This window comes from Patiria miniata, unplaced genomic scaffold (assembly GCF_015706575.1).
Source record: "Patiria miniata isolate m_02_andy unplaced genomic scaffold, ASM1570657v1 HiC_scaffold_6, whole genome shotgun sequence".
Classification (NCBI taxonomy): Eukaryota; Metazoa; Echinodermata; class Asteroidea; order Valvatida; family Asterinidae; genus Patiria; species Patiria miniata.
In genome coordinates, this window is record NW_024037073.1 from 1010958 (window position 1) to 1028432 (window position 17475).

General features: G+C 42.4%; 2 protein-coding genes across 3 annotated transcripts; one reads left to right on the forward strand and one right to left on the reverse strand.

Annotated features, from left to right (window-relative positions):
* Positions 1 to 917: 917 nt before the first annotated feature.
* LOC119743610 lies at positions 918 to 10296 on the reverse strand. 2 transcript variants are annotated; one of them, XM_038220023.1, is made up of 6 exons: positions 10269 to 10296; positions 6957 to 7814; positions 5827 to 5946; positions 4365 to 4609; positions 3730 to 3873; positions 918 to 2340 (listed from the first exon to the last, which is right to left on the reverse strand). In XM_038220023.1, exons 2-6 carry the CDS (start codon positions 7618 to 7620, stop codon positions 1813 to 1815), a joined length of 1701 nt encoding a protein of 566 aa, XP_038075951.1. In that variant the 5' UTR covers positions 7621 to 7814; positions 10269 to 10296; the 3' UTR covers positions 918 to 1812. The 2 variants fall into 2 exon arrangements, with proteins under 2 accessions (XP_038075951.1, XP_038075949.1); XM_038220021.1 differs by lacking the exon at positions 10269 to 10296 and adding an exon at positions 9951 to 10014.
* A 1998-nt stretch (positions 10297 to 12294) lies between these two features.
* On the forward strand, positions 12295 to 17300 carry LOC119743206 (dickkopf-related protein 3-like). The gene is given in 6 exon segments (XM_038219589.1): positions 12295 to 12475; positions 14004 to 14123; positions 14126 to 14239; positions 15082 to 15331; positions 15656 to 15869; positions 16832 to 17300. Coding segments are annotated over 5 exon segments (780 nt in total). The 5' UTR covers positions 12295 to 12475; positions 14004 to 14081; the 3' UTR covers positions 16992 to 17300.
* Positions 17301 to 17475: the final 175 nt, after the last annotated feature.

Sequence of the window (17475 nt, forward strand, 5' to 3'; positions counted from 1 at the left end):
TGCACTAGAAAGCACTAGGTCTTGGGTTCGAGTCCCATCCGAGTGATTTTTTTTCTCACTTTCTCTTAGGAGGTAACACGCTGACAATACAGTGTTCAGACCGATATGTCGGTGAAGGGCAAAACCTAATTTTGATTTACATCACCCCGACGCAAATTCCTTCTTACAGATAGTTTTCATCGCTTGTTCATAAAAAAAATAGAACAAAAACAAAATAAAATGCAAACCGTCATTCGTTAACACAAAAAAAGCACCTGCAATGTAAAAAAGAAAACATTATTGTATGATAATTTATATATTACATCAAGTAAATAAAATGAGGAAACATAAATAAGTAAAATGCTGCTGTGAACTGCTTACTGACTGGAATGACATTTTTCTCACAGTCTTTCTTTCAAAAACTTCCTACTAGCTGAGAAAGAGTCTGCTAGGTTCCAAAGATCAAACCCTCTTGCTTTGACAATAAGAATGAGAAGGGGGTGTGCCGAACATACCAAAACATTTAAATATTCGATCATCACAGAACTATCCAATTCAGATATTTGACAAATGTGAGCAATCTCGAGGAGATGATGAAGAACATATTTATCTTATTAACCCTAACTTTCCTAAATCCTCCAAAATCCTCTTTGCAAAATGGAGGAATTTGCAGGATTGAGGCTATATGGCACAAATGTGTGGCTGATTTTGGAGGATGCACTGTCAAGGTCTTGGGCCAGACCTTGTGTTGTTCATGCTCAGTAAAGCATCAATTTAGGCCTAGATTATACTTGAAATCCTCTGCACTGCTCCAGGATGTCACTGGCTCTGCCTCAACATATTGACAGTGATTGCTGGATAATTTTGCAGGATTGAGGCAGTGGTCACACCTCCACCGCATTCAAGAAATAATGGATGATTTTAGAGGATTGAGGCTGTATGTACTTTTTACATGGAAGAAGTTGGAGGATTTTGCAGGATTGAGGTTGCATCCTAGCGAAAATGCCTGAGATAGGGTTTACAATTAATGTTTAAAAATAGCACACACTTTTGTCGAAAGCCATTATTGCGAATGACTTGAGAGTTTCTATGAGGAATAAGCTCAAATATGTCAAATAGCAGCCAGGGCCACTTGTTCTGTACATTATTTTCATAAGCTCTTTGTTAATTTCGAAATCCCAATCAGTGGCCAGTTTAGGCTTGCACATATTAGGTTGATCAGTGCATTGGGCGTTGTGGTCAAATGGTTACGGTGTTCGACTGGTGTGCCGTGGTACATGGGTTCGAACCCTGATGGGGAACATGGTGCTTGTGCTCTTGGGCAAGGTACTTTACTACATTTGCCTCTCTCCACCCAGGAGTATAAATGGGTACCTGTGAAGGTGTAGACCAAGTTACGCTGATCTCGAGCTGCTGCAGAAAAAAATGGTCTCGTTCCTGATGAACAGGGATAATAATAGTGATGCACATTTGATCATATTCATATGGAATTTGCGTAATAGAAATTATTATTATTATTATTTTGAAATCAAATATTTAAAATTCGATCAAGTCCAAGTTGGAATGATCCAATACTAAATAATTCAAAAATGCACAGCCCAAAGAATGAGGTAACATTAAAATCTTGCAAGGACCTGAATTTGTATGACCGTCTTCCTTGTAGGGCAATCGAACAATGTAGTGCAAGCCACTTTGTCTTTCCTAGTTTCTAAAATATAAGCTGCGTCATTTTTTCCCCACACCAAAGAGCGCACCAGCAACTGCCGCAGCTACCTTACCGACACCTGATTTGTGTTCCACACTGATGTCACCATCACTGACATCGGTCATGTGTTACTCGGGGCTCGTCACTGGCCGACTGTCAACGTCCATCGCCGAGGCTTGACTGTCAACGTCCATCGCTGAGGCTTGACTGTCGTCGACCGAGAACAGAACTGGCTCAGAGTGGGTCACGCCTAGCTGTCGAACGCGGCTGCCGGGATTGGTGCCTAGATGACTAGGGCTGGACACGGAGTGGGTGATAGGAGGATCTGAGGGTTCCCCGACAAAGAGGCTCGCCAGGTCCTCGGGATGGGATTCCGACCGGCTGCGGTGGGTGATCTCCCCCGGGGAGGTGCCCGGCGGAGGGACAGTCAGCTGATTCAAGCCCTCCTCGCCCGAGGAGGTGAAGTGTGACTGCTGGTCTGTCTTCCAGTTGGGGGAGTCCACTGGGGTGCCGGCGTCCGGGGACAGGGGTTCTTGAGACTGTTGGGAGGCGTGACTCTCTTGGGAGGACAGTGGGATGGGAGAGGCGGTAGGGGATGACAGGTCTGACAGGACCTCCATATTGATGTCCTCCAAATTAATATTTGTCATTGCATCCTGGAAACACACAAAAATAAAGAGTAGTTTTAGGTGCAAATCAAATTAGGTTTTGCCCTTCACCCACGTATAAACACCCAGTCGTTTTTTGCTATGCTTCCGAGGATCGGCTTTGTGTTTTCCTTTGTTCCCTTATCTACCCTTTCCCATAGACTAAGCGCGCAAACCGGCATTCAAGGACAAAGGGACCTTCGATCGAGACCACAAAAGAACCTTTGTGCTCCCTTCGTGTGTGATCCTCGGTCGTAAAGCCATGTAAGAGCACTGTATACTCAGTGTGTTACCTCCCCCGAGTGAAAGTTGGAAACAATCACTCGGGTGGGACTCTATCGACCTCCTACTTTCTAGTGCAGATGTCTTACCACTCGACCGCCGAGCTAACGGGATCGGTTGGCTGGTTCGAATCAGATATACATAGCAGCAGGTACCGCATTAACTATTCTAAGATGGAATTTTTGCGTCAGGGTGAAGTAAATCAAATTAGGTTTTGACGGTGAAGGGCAAAACCTAATTTGATTCACATCACCCCGACGCAAAAGTTCCATCTTATGAATAGTCTTAGGTGCGTTAAATATTATTTTAAACCCTGTACTTCAGTGGAATACTTGGGTACAGACTCTCGATCTGCACAAGTACCCGCTCAAAACTGACAAAGAGAGAGTGACAAACCCTTGAATGCAATACTGCCATATGCATAGTGCTCTTATGAAATCACTTCAGGTTTATTCACAGGATATTTCTATTTCCTCTGAATGGACTGCCAGACTACCGAAGGTTTTCTCCCTAGCTAATGTCAGAATCCACTCATCTCCAGGGCCCAATTTAACAGCGCTGCAAAACAAACCATTTTCTGCTAACAGAGCCTCTGTCTATTTCATGAAGACTGTAAGCATAAGCACAGCAAAAGGCACGCTTATTTCACAGGAAAAATTGGCTCAACTTAGAGACGCATCAATAGAAATTTCCACGCACACGCGACCGTTAGCACGTCCACGCCGTGAAATAGTGCTTGAGGTTAGCAAGCTTTTCTGCTATGCTAAGCACAACTTTTCTGCTAACTGTTAAGCAGCACCGTGAAATTGGGCCCAGGATGTGAAGAGTCAAGTAACAGAGAATCGGTTTGCCCAAGGACACAAAATAAAACCAGCAGATGACCTGAACCCCTGACCTTTCGTTGATTACTTCAAAATGACAGCTTCCCAGAAAGAATAATTTCACAGGGAGTTTAGTCCCCTTACTATCTTTCAACCAAGTTAGTTTTTCAACAATAATTACGCCAGTTACTTCTCGGATGGCTGCAAATGATGGACTCTACCTTTAAATCTCGTATCTTCTGATCCTGTAAATTTGTTTTTTTTTTGTAAGATCCAGTGAGTATTCTTCACTTACCCATCCCCCTTGGTCGATGATGGTCTGCGCCAGGTTCTCCTCTATATACCGTACAGCAAAGTCAGTGACAGAGCCGAAGCCTTTGCCTCCCTTGTTGACAAGACCCAGGGCCATGTGCTGGGTGAACTTCAGCATCAGAGCAAGCTGGATGAGAAAACCGAAAAGGGTCTTTGTAAATGAGGACTGATGCCGAGACAGAAATCCCCCAAAAAGAGTACAGGGAATAATTGCAGAGTGCCCTGCCACTCGAAAATATCCCCGAACAATCAATTGCTACACAGTCCAAGGAGCAAGGGAAAAGGTATAAGTCGAAAATATTTATATAAGCGGAAAAGAAAAAGAGAAGCTATTTTCCCTATTAAAAAAAAATCCTTGAAGGGGAATAAATCAGTAACAGCGTCAATTTTATAGGGACTTTTGAAAAAAAAAGTCCAATTTGAAAGTGTTTCCCCCGCCAAGTGGCTACGCGGATACGGAGTGGGAGTCGGGGAGTGGACAAAGAGGGCGCTGTTTTCCCTTAAAAAAAATCCTCTAAGGGGAACAAATCAGCAACAGCATAAATTGTATGGGGACTTCCGAAAAAAGTCCAAGTCGAAAGTGCTTCCTGCTCCTTTTAAGGTTTAAGCAACACTCACATGATACCATCCCGGCACAGTGCTTTTCATCATCTGCTTCATTAGGGACTTGAAGAGGCCGTAGGTCAGGTTATCGTCAGACTGACTGCCAAACAGCATCCTCATGGTCTTCTCCAGCTCATCGCCGCGCTGCTGCATGATCTTGTCGCCGATCTGGGCGATGCGTTCAGCCACCTGGGCCTCGCGACTGATCGGGCATATCACCGAGGGGAGGATGGGCCCGTTGGAATCGCCGGCTGCTACAACTACGATGGTAATCAAACGCAAAAATAGCTGATGAAATGAGATTTCTGTCAGTGACAGTGGTGTATGTACGACTGAATAAATCCAGGCCCAAAACCAAGACTGAGACCAGGACTGAGACAAACATTTTGTGTCTCGGGACGGGCCTGAAATTGAGACATCAAGTTGAAATAAATGAATTAAGACAGTAACTCAGATGAAATGAAATTTCAAAGCTTAAAGTTAATTATGTCTTTAGAGGCCAATAAAAGTAAACCTGTGGCACAGACTAATAAAATAGTCTGAAGAATATTTTGATACAGTGGAACGTCGCTATACCCAACACCGTTATACCGAACATCAGCTTTGGCTCCTGATTTTGTGTACAAAACGTACCTAACATTGTTGTTGTAAAATGTCAACAGAAGAGCAACAAATGGCTATTATTTCCCCAAGGGATAGAAGGGAAAGCCAACTGTGTAAGCTCAAATACTGTAATTACATGATTCAATAGTCGCACGTGTGCAAAGTCGTCTTTCAGTAACTACCAAGGGCATACATGGTGAAGCTTTGCTTACGGAATTGAAAAGATGAATGGACAAGTTTGGCGAATCAGCTTGTGGTTTGTAAATGCAACTACAGTATAATGGTCAAAAGAGGGCGCCACTAATGTGTGAAAATCGCTTTACCGAACAATCGCTATTACGAACAATTTCTGTGGATCCCACGATGTTCGTTATAAAGACGTTTCACTGTATACATGTATCAAGCAAATTATTTACCACATACAATGTGCATGTTCATGTGCATACAAGTTTGATTTGCATGTACATGCAAATTGGACATAACACGTACTTAAATAACGATGTCAATTGGCAATATCGACTGTGATCGGTCTGGGGATTCTGACTCACACTACTTTCGTCGGGCGCAACACGAGGTACGGATCGTCTAGTGAATGTGTGCACACAATATGTCACTTCGTGGTGCAACCGACTATTTCAACTGCGTACAGGTTTACGTGTCCCTGCATGAAATGTTTTCAAAATTTACTAGAACCTGACATTCAAGGGGGCCATGCCTGAATTTCTTGGCTACAGCTTGCGATTACACAAACACCAATGGAAGCAGCCGAAGCCGCTTCCCATACAAATGTAAGTTACTGCTAGCCATAGTCATACATCGGACGAGGCCTAACTATGACCCTGCAGTCGAGGTATCCATAGTCAGATTGCAATACCTTGTTTGAATTCCTCCTGTAGTTGGGCCATGGCCTGCCTGACTTCTTCCCGGAGTGGCTCCACCAATTCTTGCCTCTGTCTCTGCCTAAACTCCCACGAGTCACTCGTGCTATCATCATCTGCGGAAGTGAATCGAAGGAAAAACTTATCATAATTCAATTTCAAGCTTTTTAAAAGAACCACTGTCACATTTTGTAATTGTAGCGGCACGTGTGGCCTAGGGGTAGAGCACAGGATTCATGATGGTGAGATTGTGGGTTCGAGCCCCGCCGTGGCCAAGCGTGTTGTGCCCTTGAGTAAGGTACTTTACCTCAATTCCTCCTCTCAACCCAGGCGTTAAATGGGTACCCGCATTATTCAATGCTGTTAAGGTAACAGACTCGTTGTGGAGGAGGTGTGGTGATCCCCCACAGCAGCCATTTCATGGAATCGAGTCTGGCCCAATCTTTCGAAAGAGAAACGGGCACCCCATTCCTGTGAACACAGGTTTGCCCCTTTACCTTTTACCACTGTATGCTGCAATCAAAGTTGTTCCTCTATATATCACACACAATTTTGTTCTTAGTTATTCTTGAAACTAGAGTACTTTCTATTGTTGGGAAGGGTGTCTGCATGAAGTCAAAACCCATTTAACGCTATAAAAAATACTTTGTATTCAGTTCCAAATGCAAAGATACCAAGCTCTTTGCCAGATTGTTCTCAAAGGGATTTCTTATTTTGACACAATACATTTTGAAATTGTAGTTGATTATTAGACTAGAGCAAAAGTCAAAAAGTCTGTCACAAGCCAATGTGGCCCATCAGGCCAGTGTTCATCTCCGGTTTCAGTAGCATGAAACGACTAAGGATGCTAGTCCATCGCAGGTTACTCCCCAGCTAATGCCGGTACCCATTTATACTCCTGGGTGGAGAGGCAAGTGGTGGCGATGTGGCTTGCCCAAGGACACAACATATGGCCAGCATTTACTCATGACACACTGCTAAACGAGTTGTGTGAAAGAAGTCAAAGGGGACTCAATGCAAAAAATTAACAGCTGTGGTACACTGGTACACAACATCTCTCTTGACATCTTTAAAGTTCTGTATCTAAATTCCAGTAGCAAAGGAGCATTCTTATCTACCCCCTTACCTATTCTGATCTGTGGATGCTCCCCAGCTCGGTCTTCTTCCGACCCATCACTCAGGGGCTGGCTGTGACTTGATTCTTCAGATCCATCCATGGCTGCATCTGTGCACAGATCGCTGTCATAGGATTCCTGCCGAGTAACTACTGTTTTGCTGACCTCAACGAAACCCCTTGTGTGGAACTCTCGGATCACTGTCACAGTGGAGTCTGAGAAAGAGGGTGGGGGTGGAGGTGGCAAGGCTGCCGAAGGAGCCCCTAGGGGAGCTGAAAATCCGGAAAAGGTATTTGCAGGTGAGTTCAGGACAGCCGGTGAGACGTGGCTTGAGGAGGCGCCAGATCGAGGGCTAATCTTTGGAGAGCGGCGAGCCCGGACCTTTGTGTTCACTGTCAGGAGGTCACTGGACCTTCTCGAGCCACTGGAGCCGCTTGACCGGTCATCGTCAGACACGCTGAAGGGTGTGGCGCTGGCAGAGCTCTCATAGTGGATGTCAAACTCCGAGTAGCCGGGATCCAGATCTGGCGGCACCAGCCCGAGGTAACTCAGAACCACAAATTTAGTCTCGTACAGGAACCCCTGTGGTGTGCTTGACTGAGAGTCTGCAAAATCTCCCTCCAGGGTGTCCCTCAGCGAGAGGCGGTGCTCCGTCTTTTGAGGTGGAGATGACATCTTGAGATATGTCTTTTTGCAACTCTTGTGGACTTACTTTTTAACAGGCTTTAAAGTTCCAGACCTCAGTTTTTGATAATGCTAGATGGTAGACTTTCAATTCTCTGCTGCTGTTGATCCAACTTTAATTTACTCTTTCACAAGGTGGTACGTTCTCAGTTCCCATCGACATCAACAAATCTCATAGTGAAAATCTGCGGGAAAAAAAACACCTTTTAAATGAACATTGGCCTATACGCTAACATTACAAGATGACTGTTATAGGGAAACAGAAAAAGATTACATAGATGTACCATAATTTTTGGATATAGGCCGCACGGAGTACATGGAGAAATACAACATGTATAAGCCACAGCACGCAAAAATCTGCAAATTAAAATTTGAAGTTGGTGTATTAGCCGCACCGGCGTTAAGCTTACTAGCATCTAACAAGGAAATTAGAGTATAATTGTACGCGAGTGATGTCACTAAAAATATATGTGGGCCTATCCTACATATAGGCCTAGGCCTACATGCATCCGAAATTTGCCAGTTCGATTTCTAATGCATTTAATAAAGCTGGGGTTTCCTAAGCTAATGTAGGCCTATATCAAATCACTTCACTTCAAGTGCATTTTGAACTATGATAAGGAGTCGGGAACTAGGGCAGCTATCAGCGGAAACCAGTTCAAGCTAGTTCCCGACTCCGTACCATCGTTCGAAATGCACTTGTACAAATGAGATCCAGTCTACTCATTATCATAATTGATGCATCGCACTCGGTAACGGAATCGCGCTGGGACCATCGAATGAATGCTGGGCACATGTATGTACGTCCACATCGCGTTGTTCAAAACAAGTCGGATATTTAACGTGTTCACGATCGCGAGGGGAGCTCTCGGAATTGAACGGGAAATTTCACTTTTCATCTGACTCGTTAGCAAACTTAAGTACCTCGATTTAATCATCTCTTTGTGTACCTCAGCCTCAGGTGGCGTACCTAGTAATTTGAAGGCCATTTTGAGGTAAATCTGATGTTTTTGGTGGCCAATGGTGTTTGTTTTTTTTTGGTCAACAGCAGAACAGTATCGCGCGACGTTTTCTCATGGTGTCTAGAGAATAGCCTCCAAAATCATCGAAAAATTTCATATTTTAGTCTTTGTTGTTATGTTTGAAAAATATTAGCTTCATGAATGTCTGCTGCATTGTACGAGGGGGGGTCAGACAAGTCGACCGTTGAGACAACTCGACCGTTGAGACAACTCGACCGTATGTGCGATAAATGGAAAGACAAGTCGACCGTTGAGACAAGTCGCCTCGCATGTTTTTGGGCCTAGTTTTGGAAACAGTACCGGGGATTTTGACGGCGGCTGATCGCAGTTTGGGAGTTATGACACATAACAGAGCAGAGCCGATTTAGCGCAGCGTGATTGTCCGTGCACATCGTTCGTTTTTGCCGGGCCTGTGCGCGCATCTCCGGTGCACGTTAGCTGTCTCAACGGTCGAGTTGTCCCGAGTCGAGTTGTCTCAACGGTCGACTTGTCTGACATTCGTACGAGGTATGACTTACGGAATCTGGGTTGGGATAATACAGGGAAAATGGACTGTTTTTGTAATGCACATGGGGATACACACTCCTGGATTTCGGGATTTTTACGACCCAATTCTTGTAACGTAGGCCTTGTTGTGCCTCCAGATAAGCATTATAGAGCTGGAGTTACCATGGTTACACAAGTTAATTCAGATCAGAGCCATGAAGAAAATTTAAATCTGGCTTTCGCCAGCTGTTTAAGTGAATTACAAACATAAGAATGCATTTTCAATTTCGTTCTGTTATTTAGAACTTTTAAGGATCCTAAACTTATGGCATAATAATTTATCAGTCAGTCAGGGAAAATATTTATATGGATACTGGCACTTTGTATAGTATTAGGGCCTAGGGTAGGGTTAGCCCCAAAATGTGGCCTATTTACTGGACTACTTCCGTAAACATGGTAAACATAGGCCACACAATCCACTAATTTTTGTGAAATTTCATGTTGAAATTTTGATACGCAAATGTTTGCAAATGAATCTGGAAATTTCACGAAAAACAGACATCTGAAAAAGGCAGCACTTTGTGATTAGCCTATAAAGAGGGTGAGTATGCTTCTAAAGTAAGCACCACGGTAATATAATTTAGGTTTTAACTTTTTGTCCGAAAACTGGACCCAACGAATTACTTTTTTTAAAAATCGTCTAAATGGTGGAAAAGAAATAAACATCACACTTCCAAACACAAAAGAAAATATTTGTATGTACGATTCCACATTGTATCATTTTAGTGAGTTAAATATTACTGCAAAACGAACCAAATTGCCGTGAAACTGTATCCTCTGGCCTCTGTCATCGGAATTTCATGTTCGCATTCGCAACTTCGCACTTGCAATATGCATCAATCACAGAAGCAGGGTGACCGTACGGTCGTGGCCAAATTCTGCTAAATGCAATTCAAAAATCTGTCAGATTCATAAAAATCTGCCAAATTCCCCAGAATTACTCGAAATACACTATAAATACTTAAAATCACTTGCAGTTACTGTTGCAGATGTTGTAGTATTGCCTTTTTTAGGTTCAAATAACATTATAATCAACCTATAGTCACATAAAGAAGTTATGAAATTGCGTACATTTCAGGCAAAACGCCGGGTTGCGTCACGACAACGTACGGTTCCCAGTGAGCCTCAGCACCTAGACCAGCCAACCTGTCCCATTAAACAAAAGTTTGTTGAAAAGATTGAAGCGTTTTTAAACAAATGTACCATATTTTTTTTGCAAATTTGTTATGTTTTGATATTTGATATTTTTTGCAGAATTCTGCCAGAAATCTGCCAAAAAACACAATCTGTCATTTTTTTTTGTCCTACTTGTTTTTTAACACAAAATCTGTCAAAGTTAGCCGAAAATCGGCTACAACGGTCACATTGCACGGATGTACGGAAGCAAATAGAGAACGTGCGTCATGACATCTAGTCTGGTTCCCAGACCAAAAGATTCTGACTATCCCTGATGAATAATAGGCCGTGTCCGAAACGGGCTTCCAGAGCTACGGCTACGTCTATTGTCAGCGCGTCCCCGCGTATTTTCAATGGGCGCAGACCTAGACCTAGCTCTAGACAACTGATTCGGATGCAGCCTTAGGTCCGGTAGCCTCCGGTAATACATTGTATTACAATTTACGTCACGTGACTAAAACGGGAGGAATTCCTCCTTTTTCCGAAAATTTTCGAAGTTTGCCGAAGTCGTTTCGTCGACAATCGGATAGCGCCCGAGTATTTCCGAGTGTATAATATAGTTTTAATTAACTGCTAATTGCTTATTAATTTTATTTTAAATGAGTTGCTAATTAAAATTCAATGCTTTCATTTAGAAAACTTGAAATTCAACGACGATTTTGCGTCAAATATACTCGGATCGTATGGGCGAACTTTTTGCTGCGTCATGTACAATTTTGAATTTGACGACCGTTACCGAGATTTTCCAAAACTCGGTCTTCATTCGGCTCCGCCTGCTAACAGTGCTATTTGGGCGCCTAATTTTGAAGATTCCAGATCAACATTAGTCAATATTATCAGTTACAGAAACATCAAACTGTATGATTTTAACTGTATGATATTACGAAGCAAGCGATTTATTTAAAAATTTGATCAGAACATTAAAAGCTACAAGCGATAAAGCGAAATCGGAAACGAAGCCGAGCTTTGAAAAAGGGCCATCAATGTCGTCATGTTTATTTTCAGCCACATCGCGGTCACGTTATTGTTGAACATGTCACGTCGTGTACATGTATTGTCGTGTACATGTGTACATGTATATATACACGTAGGCCAAACGATAAGGGTTTCTCAATTTTGGGAAATTTCTATATAATTTGTGGGTTTTTTTGTTAGCCCTCCTAAAAAGAGATTTATGGGGGGGGGGGGGGATATCGATGGACTAGGGCAATTTCGCAAAACAAACAAATAAACGATAAACTAAGAGATTATCTAGTATAATAAAATTCTTGAATTTTCTCTTATCGTTCTAGTGATGTTATTTAATAATAAAGGGGTTCCAGGACAAAATTATACAGTCGCGACGATCGATAGATTTCAATTTGTAACACCTGTTGCGCATAAAACGCCTCCTTCCTTGCAAAATAAAAACACAACCATTTTTTTTTTGGGGGGGGGGGTCATCTGATGAGCCATTTTATATAACTGAGATAGAAATTGTTTTATAAGTACAAAAAGGGTTTTCATTTTTACCTAGTGCGGAAAATCAATGCCTTGGTGGATACACGACAGAATTTTAATATCCGAAGATAAATCCATCATGCAACAAAAAGGGCGTTTAAATTTCCTCATATCATAAATTTAGAAGGTGCGACAGGCTGTTGCCGGCATGATCATAATAGTACTTTATCGATTAGTTAAAAAAAAAACCGTTTACGTGTATCCGCGTGTATAAACGCTATATTGGCAATAGACTAACATTTCTGCGACATCGACAGAACTCCATTGTAAGTGAATGTATATATGTGTGTTTATTAAACGCATCACTCCTAGCTGGAATAACTTCAGCAGTGCAAAGCGAAGGTGGTGTGCGTTGCGGTTATAGAATCGTCTTCGGATCCATTTAGAATTCATTTTACCGTTCCTTTACTATGAAATGGATATGCTCACACAAACACGACGGGGACTCTTTGTAATTCTGTTGCTGCGTCTCGCGGCGGGGTCTGCCAGCAATGATGACACAACCCCAGTCCCTGGAGGTAAACATGGAGACTCTCTTGAAGATCCTCTTGAAGACATCGTCGATTCCTTCGACAAACTTCTCGGCAGTTCGATTGTGAAAGGTATATTGTGTTTCTTGCTTCCTTGGAAAGAAAAAGATGGGGGCAGGCTGCGTGCACCAGGAATGAGAAAACGAGGCCTTGATTGTTTCAGTCATCTCCGGAGAGAGAACATCAACTTCAAATTCTACATTCGGAGAGCAAAAGATACATTAATCTTTTTGTACAAAGGCTCATGTGTGCTATTTAAAAGCATGTTGCATTTTAGTTCTTACTAAAATATTCCCACAAAAATTGTAACGGTATGCTCCTTATCAGAGAGTACAGTTTGTGCATGTGTTGTCTGAAACACCATACCGGGATCGTCAGGCAACGAACAACTTGAGGAAACACATTCCGGGTCTAAACTTAACTCACATTTTGATAAACTTACAAGCATGACAAGAGAAGTCAATACAGCGGGATAGGCGTTGTCGACATATCCCTCAGACCAACTGCGCCGAGCACGGCAACGTGGCCCAAATACTAGTATGCCACCACATTCAGGGTAAGTAAAAAAAAAAAAGCAGAACCCAAACCCCAAAAATTATATTTCATATTCAACAAAATATGTAGCGCCAAAATAATTTCATAAGCTACTTTTAGATGAAAAAAATACTGAAATTTGTCAATCCGTTCAAAGAATATCACCATTTAAACATAATGATCCTAAAACCTGTTTCGTCAAAAAAAAACACCCAAATTTATTGTGTATTCTTGCTGTTTGGGACAACAAAGAAAATGACACAGAATACTTGTTTCAGCAACTGTCAACAACTGAGGTACACAATATCTTTATTAACAAGCCTGGTTAGGAAAACAATTGTGATTTATAAAATCCACTTTTTTGAAAAGATCGTCCTTGAAAAGGACTTTGTTGAATATTTTTTTTTACTTTTAAACCGAGGTTTTATCACTGGTGGTGTTTATTTAAAGACAATTGTGCTGACGATTCTTGAAATCGCATTTTTTGGACGAAAGAGGTTTAAGGGTAATTGTGTTTAAATGGTGATATTCTTTGAACGGATTGATCAATTTCAGATATTTTTTCATTTAAAGTAGCTTATGAAATTTGCTTTCCAGTCATTTTTATTATTTTTGGTGCTGAATATTTTTTTCTAATATGAGATGTAATGTTTGGGGCTATGGTTCCGCTTTTTTTTTTACTCACCCTGTACATTAATAAAGACCTCAAACCATCAAACCCCAACGGCATATTTTGTTGGAATCTGTCAGGATGGGTACAGTCCCCCTAAACTGACAATCTTTTACATTTAATTGCCACACCTCCAAAATCACAGTCAGAAATAACGTGTTTGCAGTTTCCCATAATTATGGTGTTGGAATTTGCCAGGAAGGGTATGCCGGGTTCCTAGTAAATCATGCTAGGGAGTTAGGGTTTTAAATAGGCTAAAATCGAGAAATTGCAGAAATGCTTCACAACAGTTGTACATTCATTTTTGAAGGGTAACGTGATCGGTTGTGTATTGTACCTGTATTGCTCTCTATTTTTCACATGGAAATGAAATGAACTGATTTTTTTCTCTGGTAGAAAAACTTGCCGAGCTGACTAGAAAGACAGGAAGTAAAAGAGAACAAATAATCATCCTGAAAAAGTCCGACATTGCCGATGATATTCCAGAGGGGGAACTGCACAACACATCCTCCATCGTCAGAAAGATAGGAGATGTAACGCTCGTCGTGAACACCACGATTGATAGCGCACGTGGTGAAGATGGAGTGATGATCACCTTCCAAACGGAGGTGAAACCACCGCCGAATGCCAAGGTAAGTTGTGTTCAGTGAACTGACAAACAAAGGATCAACTGATTGACTGCCGAGCAGCCGATTACTAAGTTCGAGCGATACGCGACCATATCACTCACCGACTCACTAATTCGGTCGAGCGACCGCCACTCAGTCATCAGTGACCGACCGACCCATCCACCTATATACCGGTACCCACGGGCCTAATGGCCGACAGGCCGACGCCACAATTTTTAGTTTATCCCAGTACTAACAGTGCAGACAGAAAAAGGGCTGAGGATAAAACACCGTCTACTTTAAGTGTTCGATCTATGGTCAGAGGCCGAAGTCTGAGGCGATATATGTATTTAGTCCTAAACTGTCCTATTTGCAGAAGGGGCGGGGCACTATAAAGGGGCCTCATTTCCTGGTGGAAAACTCAATGGGTGTTTAACTATAAAACGCTCATTTTAACATCCCTCAAACGTCTGCTCCCTTTCCGTTTTGCCACAAACCTTAATTCGTCACGTAATTTTATGACCGGGGGTGAGATTGGGCGAAATAATCGGCAGAAGGTTTTGGTATCGCTGAGGGCCCAAGAGTAGGGTCTATGGTATATAAACTTGCCTATATTAATGGCATCCCTAAAATACAATTTTCATTTATTCTGTAGAAACTCAGGTCATCAAAACAGCTCTCCCCCAAAATCCCAGGATTCCCAGATTCAAAGGGATTCTTTAAAAAAAAAAATCCCGAAATCAGGAGAAATCCTGACAAATCTCAGGCCTGCTTTAAGTAGATCACATATGGAGACTGGGGGCGCGATATCATAGTTGTGTGAATACGAGTAGACCCGTCAAGGCCTTTTTGATATTTATGTTAAGGTTTGCAAGACAGACAAGAATTGTGACAAACAGCAATTTTGCCATCGGGAGATCTTCCTCGGCTTCGATCTCAGCTACTGCATGGCCTGCTCCAAAAACGGCGACAGGTGTCACGCTGACAGCCACTGCTGCGACAAGAGCCTGTGTCGGTGGGGGCGCTGTCGAGAGGGCGCCACCAGCGGCCAGATTGGGACGATCTGCGTGAAGGACTCGGGCTGCGGTGAAAACGAGTGTTGCGCCTTGGTAGAAGGTGGGCGGACTGAACAATTGATGTAAAATTGTATCACACTTTCAACCAGATAATCACTATGAATAGATTCAATGGACGTCACGTGACATACTGACTTCGCGCGCGCAGTATGTCGCCTGCCCGTATGCCGTATACATCCTTAGCGCTAGACAATGAAAATCTTTCTTTTTTTCAACGCCGCCATTTCCAATGATATACATTATAATTAAATGTAGTTTTTTAAATCAATATAACTGATGATGTTTAACCGACATTAGACCTTTTTGACATTCGACAATCGACATCATAGGTCTACTTCGTTTACATTGTGATACTGATATACAGGGATCGACGAAGCTATCTGCCGCCCTCTCGCGACTGAGGGCCAGCACTGCTGCAGCAAGGACGAAGCGGAGAATCTCAAGAAAGGAAACAAAAAGAACAAGTCATCCCTTTCTCTGTTTGAAAAATTTATCCAAGAAAGGAGCATCCCTTACCAGGGCTTGCCTTTCGAATGTCTTTGCATCAAAGGCTTGAAATGCGTCAACTACGGCCAAACGTAAGTACAAGACTTCAAAGACTTTGCACTATTGCCGAAATAGCTGGCCGGTTCAAACAAGCACGGCTGGGTTGTTGAGGTCGCGTCGATCATTAATTAAACTGAAATCGCACCTTAACTGCCAAACTTAGGCCGAATGGTAATCCTTATCTTTAGGACCCCGTTCCTAGTTTAAAAAACTCACCAAAACAGCTGAGTAAATGACACTCGCATTCTGATATTTCTTGTCACATCTGAACAGCTGGTATTGACACCTGCATGAATAATTGCAGGTTTAATTTTGTGCGAAGAGGGCAGGGCTTTCAATGATGGAAATTACGGGGTAAAAGACGACAACCACAACCAGAAAAGAGGCTCAAAAACCAAGATGGCAACCTTGAAAGCACGATGCAATGAAAGATCAATGCTGATTGGCGCGCTGATAATAAACAAATAACTTTTTTTATCAGCCAATCAGCATCATGTTTTCGTCAGGCATTCACGCGAGTTGTGATACAACGTGCAGGTCAGACGTCTCTGGCTGCAAAAAAGGCAGGAAAGTCACATTTTCTTTAAAGGGAAGGGGGGGGGGGTCAAAATTTACTTTAGCCTGCAGAAGTCTCTTTGGTCTAGACGGTCACCTGCCAAATTGAGTTTTGAACTGAACTTAGGTGTCCTAAAGATAAGGATAACCGGCCGAATCGATCTTGTACATCGATCTTGTACTGATGAAACCTAACGTTGCAACATTGCGATGCCGTAGCTTTTTTTCATGTGGTGCATTAAAACAAAGCACTTCATGCGTCGAATACTGTGGCTAAATTGCCTACAAATACTCAAAACAAAAATTGATGGCACCCACTAAAACTCCATTAGACGAAATTCTGCATTGACGATATTTGGAAAAGTTTAATCACGAAACATAGAGCAAAATGTATAATGCTTAAATCTGGATGTAAATCAAGATTGATTATCCATCACAGATTCGTCAGTGTATTCGATCTGCCAGAAGCTCAGTACGGCGGAGTGTGCGTGCCGGGATGGGCCCAGCCAGACCGGCCGGTGGCTCCAACGCTAGACGAGATCAGCAGGCTGCAAGCCGAGAAGATAGAAGATGTCATCGGTGGCAAGAAGGAGAAATAATAACTCCGTGATACGAGAAATATAATTTACAAATGTACATGTATATTTTAACCAGAATTATTTTCTTGATGCATGTATTGGTCAAACTTAAATTTACACTTAGGATTGATGGGTGTAATTTATAGGTTCAAGCGTTTTATAGTACCCCATATCTGTTTTCTCTCCAGTACTTATCGATCTTGCCTTTAAACTGCTTGGTTGTTTTTGCGTTCACCACCTCTGCTGGAAGCCCATTCCACATATCTACAACTCTCTGGGAGAAGAAGTACATGTACTTCCTTATACAGTCGAGCCCTGATAAGAAGAGCACTGTTAATACAACATCCTGCTTATAACAAGCAAAAATGTAGGTCCCAAGTCTTTGTTTTTCTTTGTTTTCCATACTGATAATACAAGGTACCTGTTATAACATGGTAATTTGTAAAGTCCCCAGGACCTTGTTAGGCCAAAAAAAAAAGTCTCCGGTTTCTGGTATGGAGCTTGC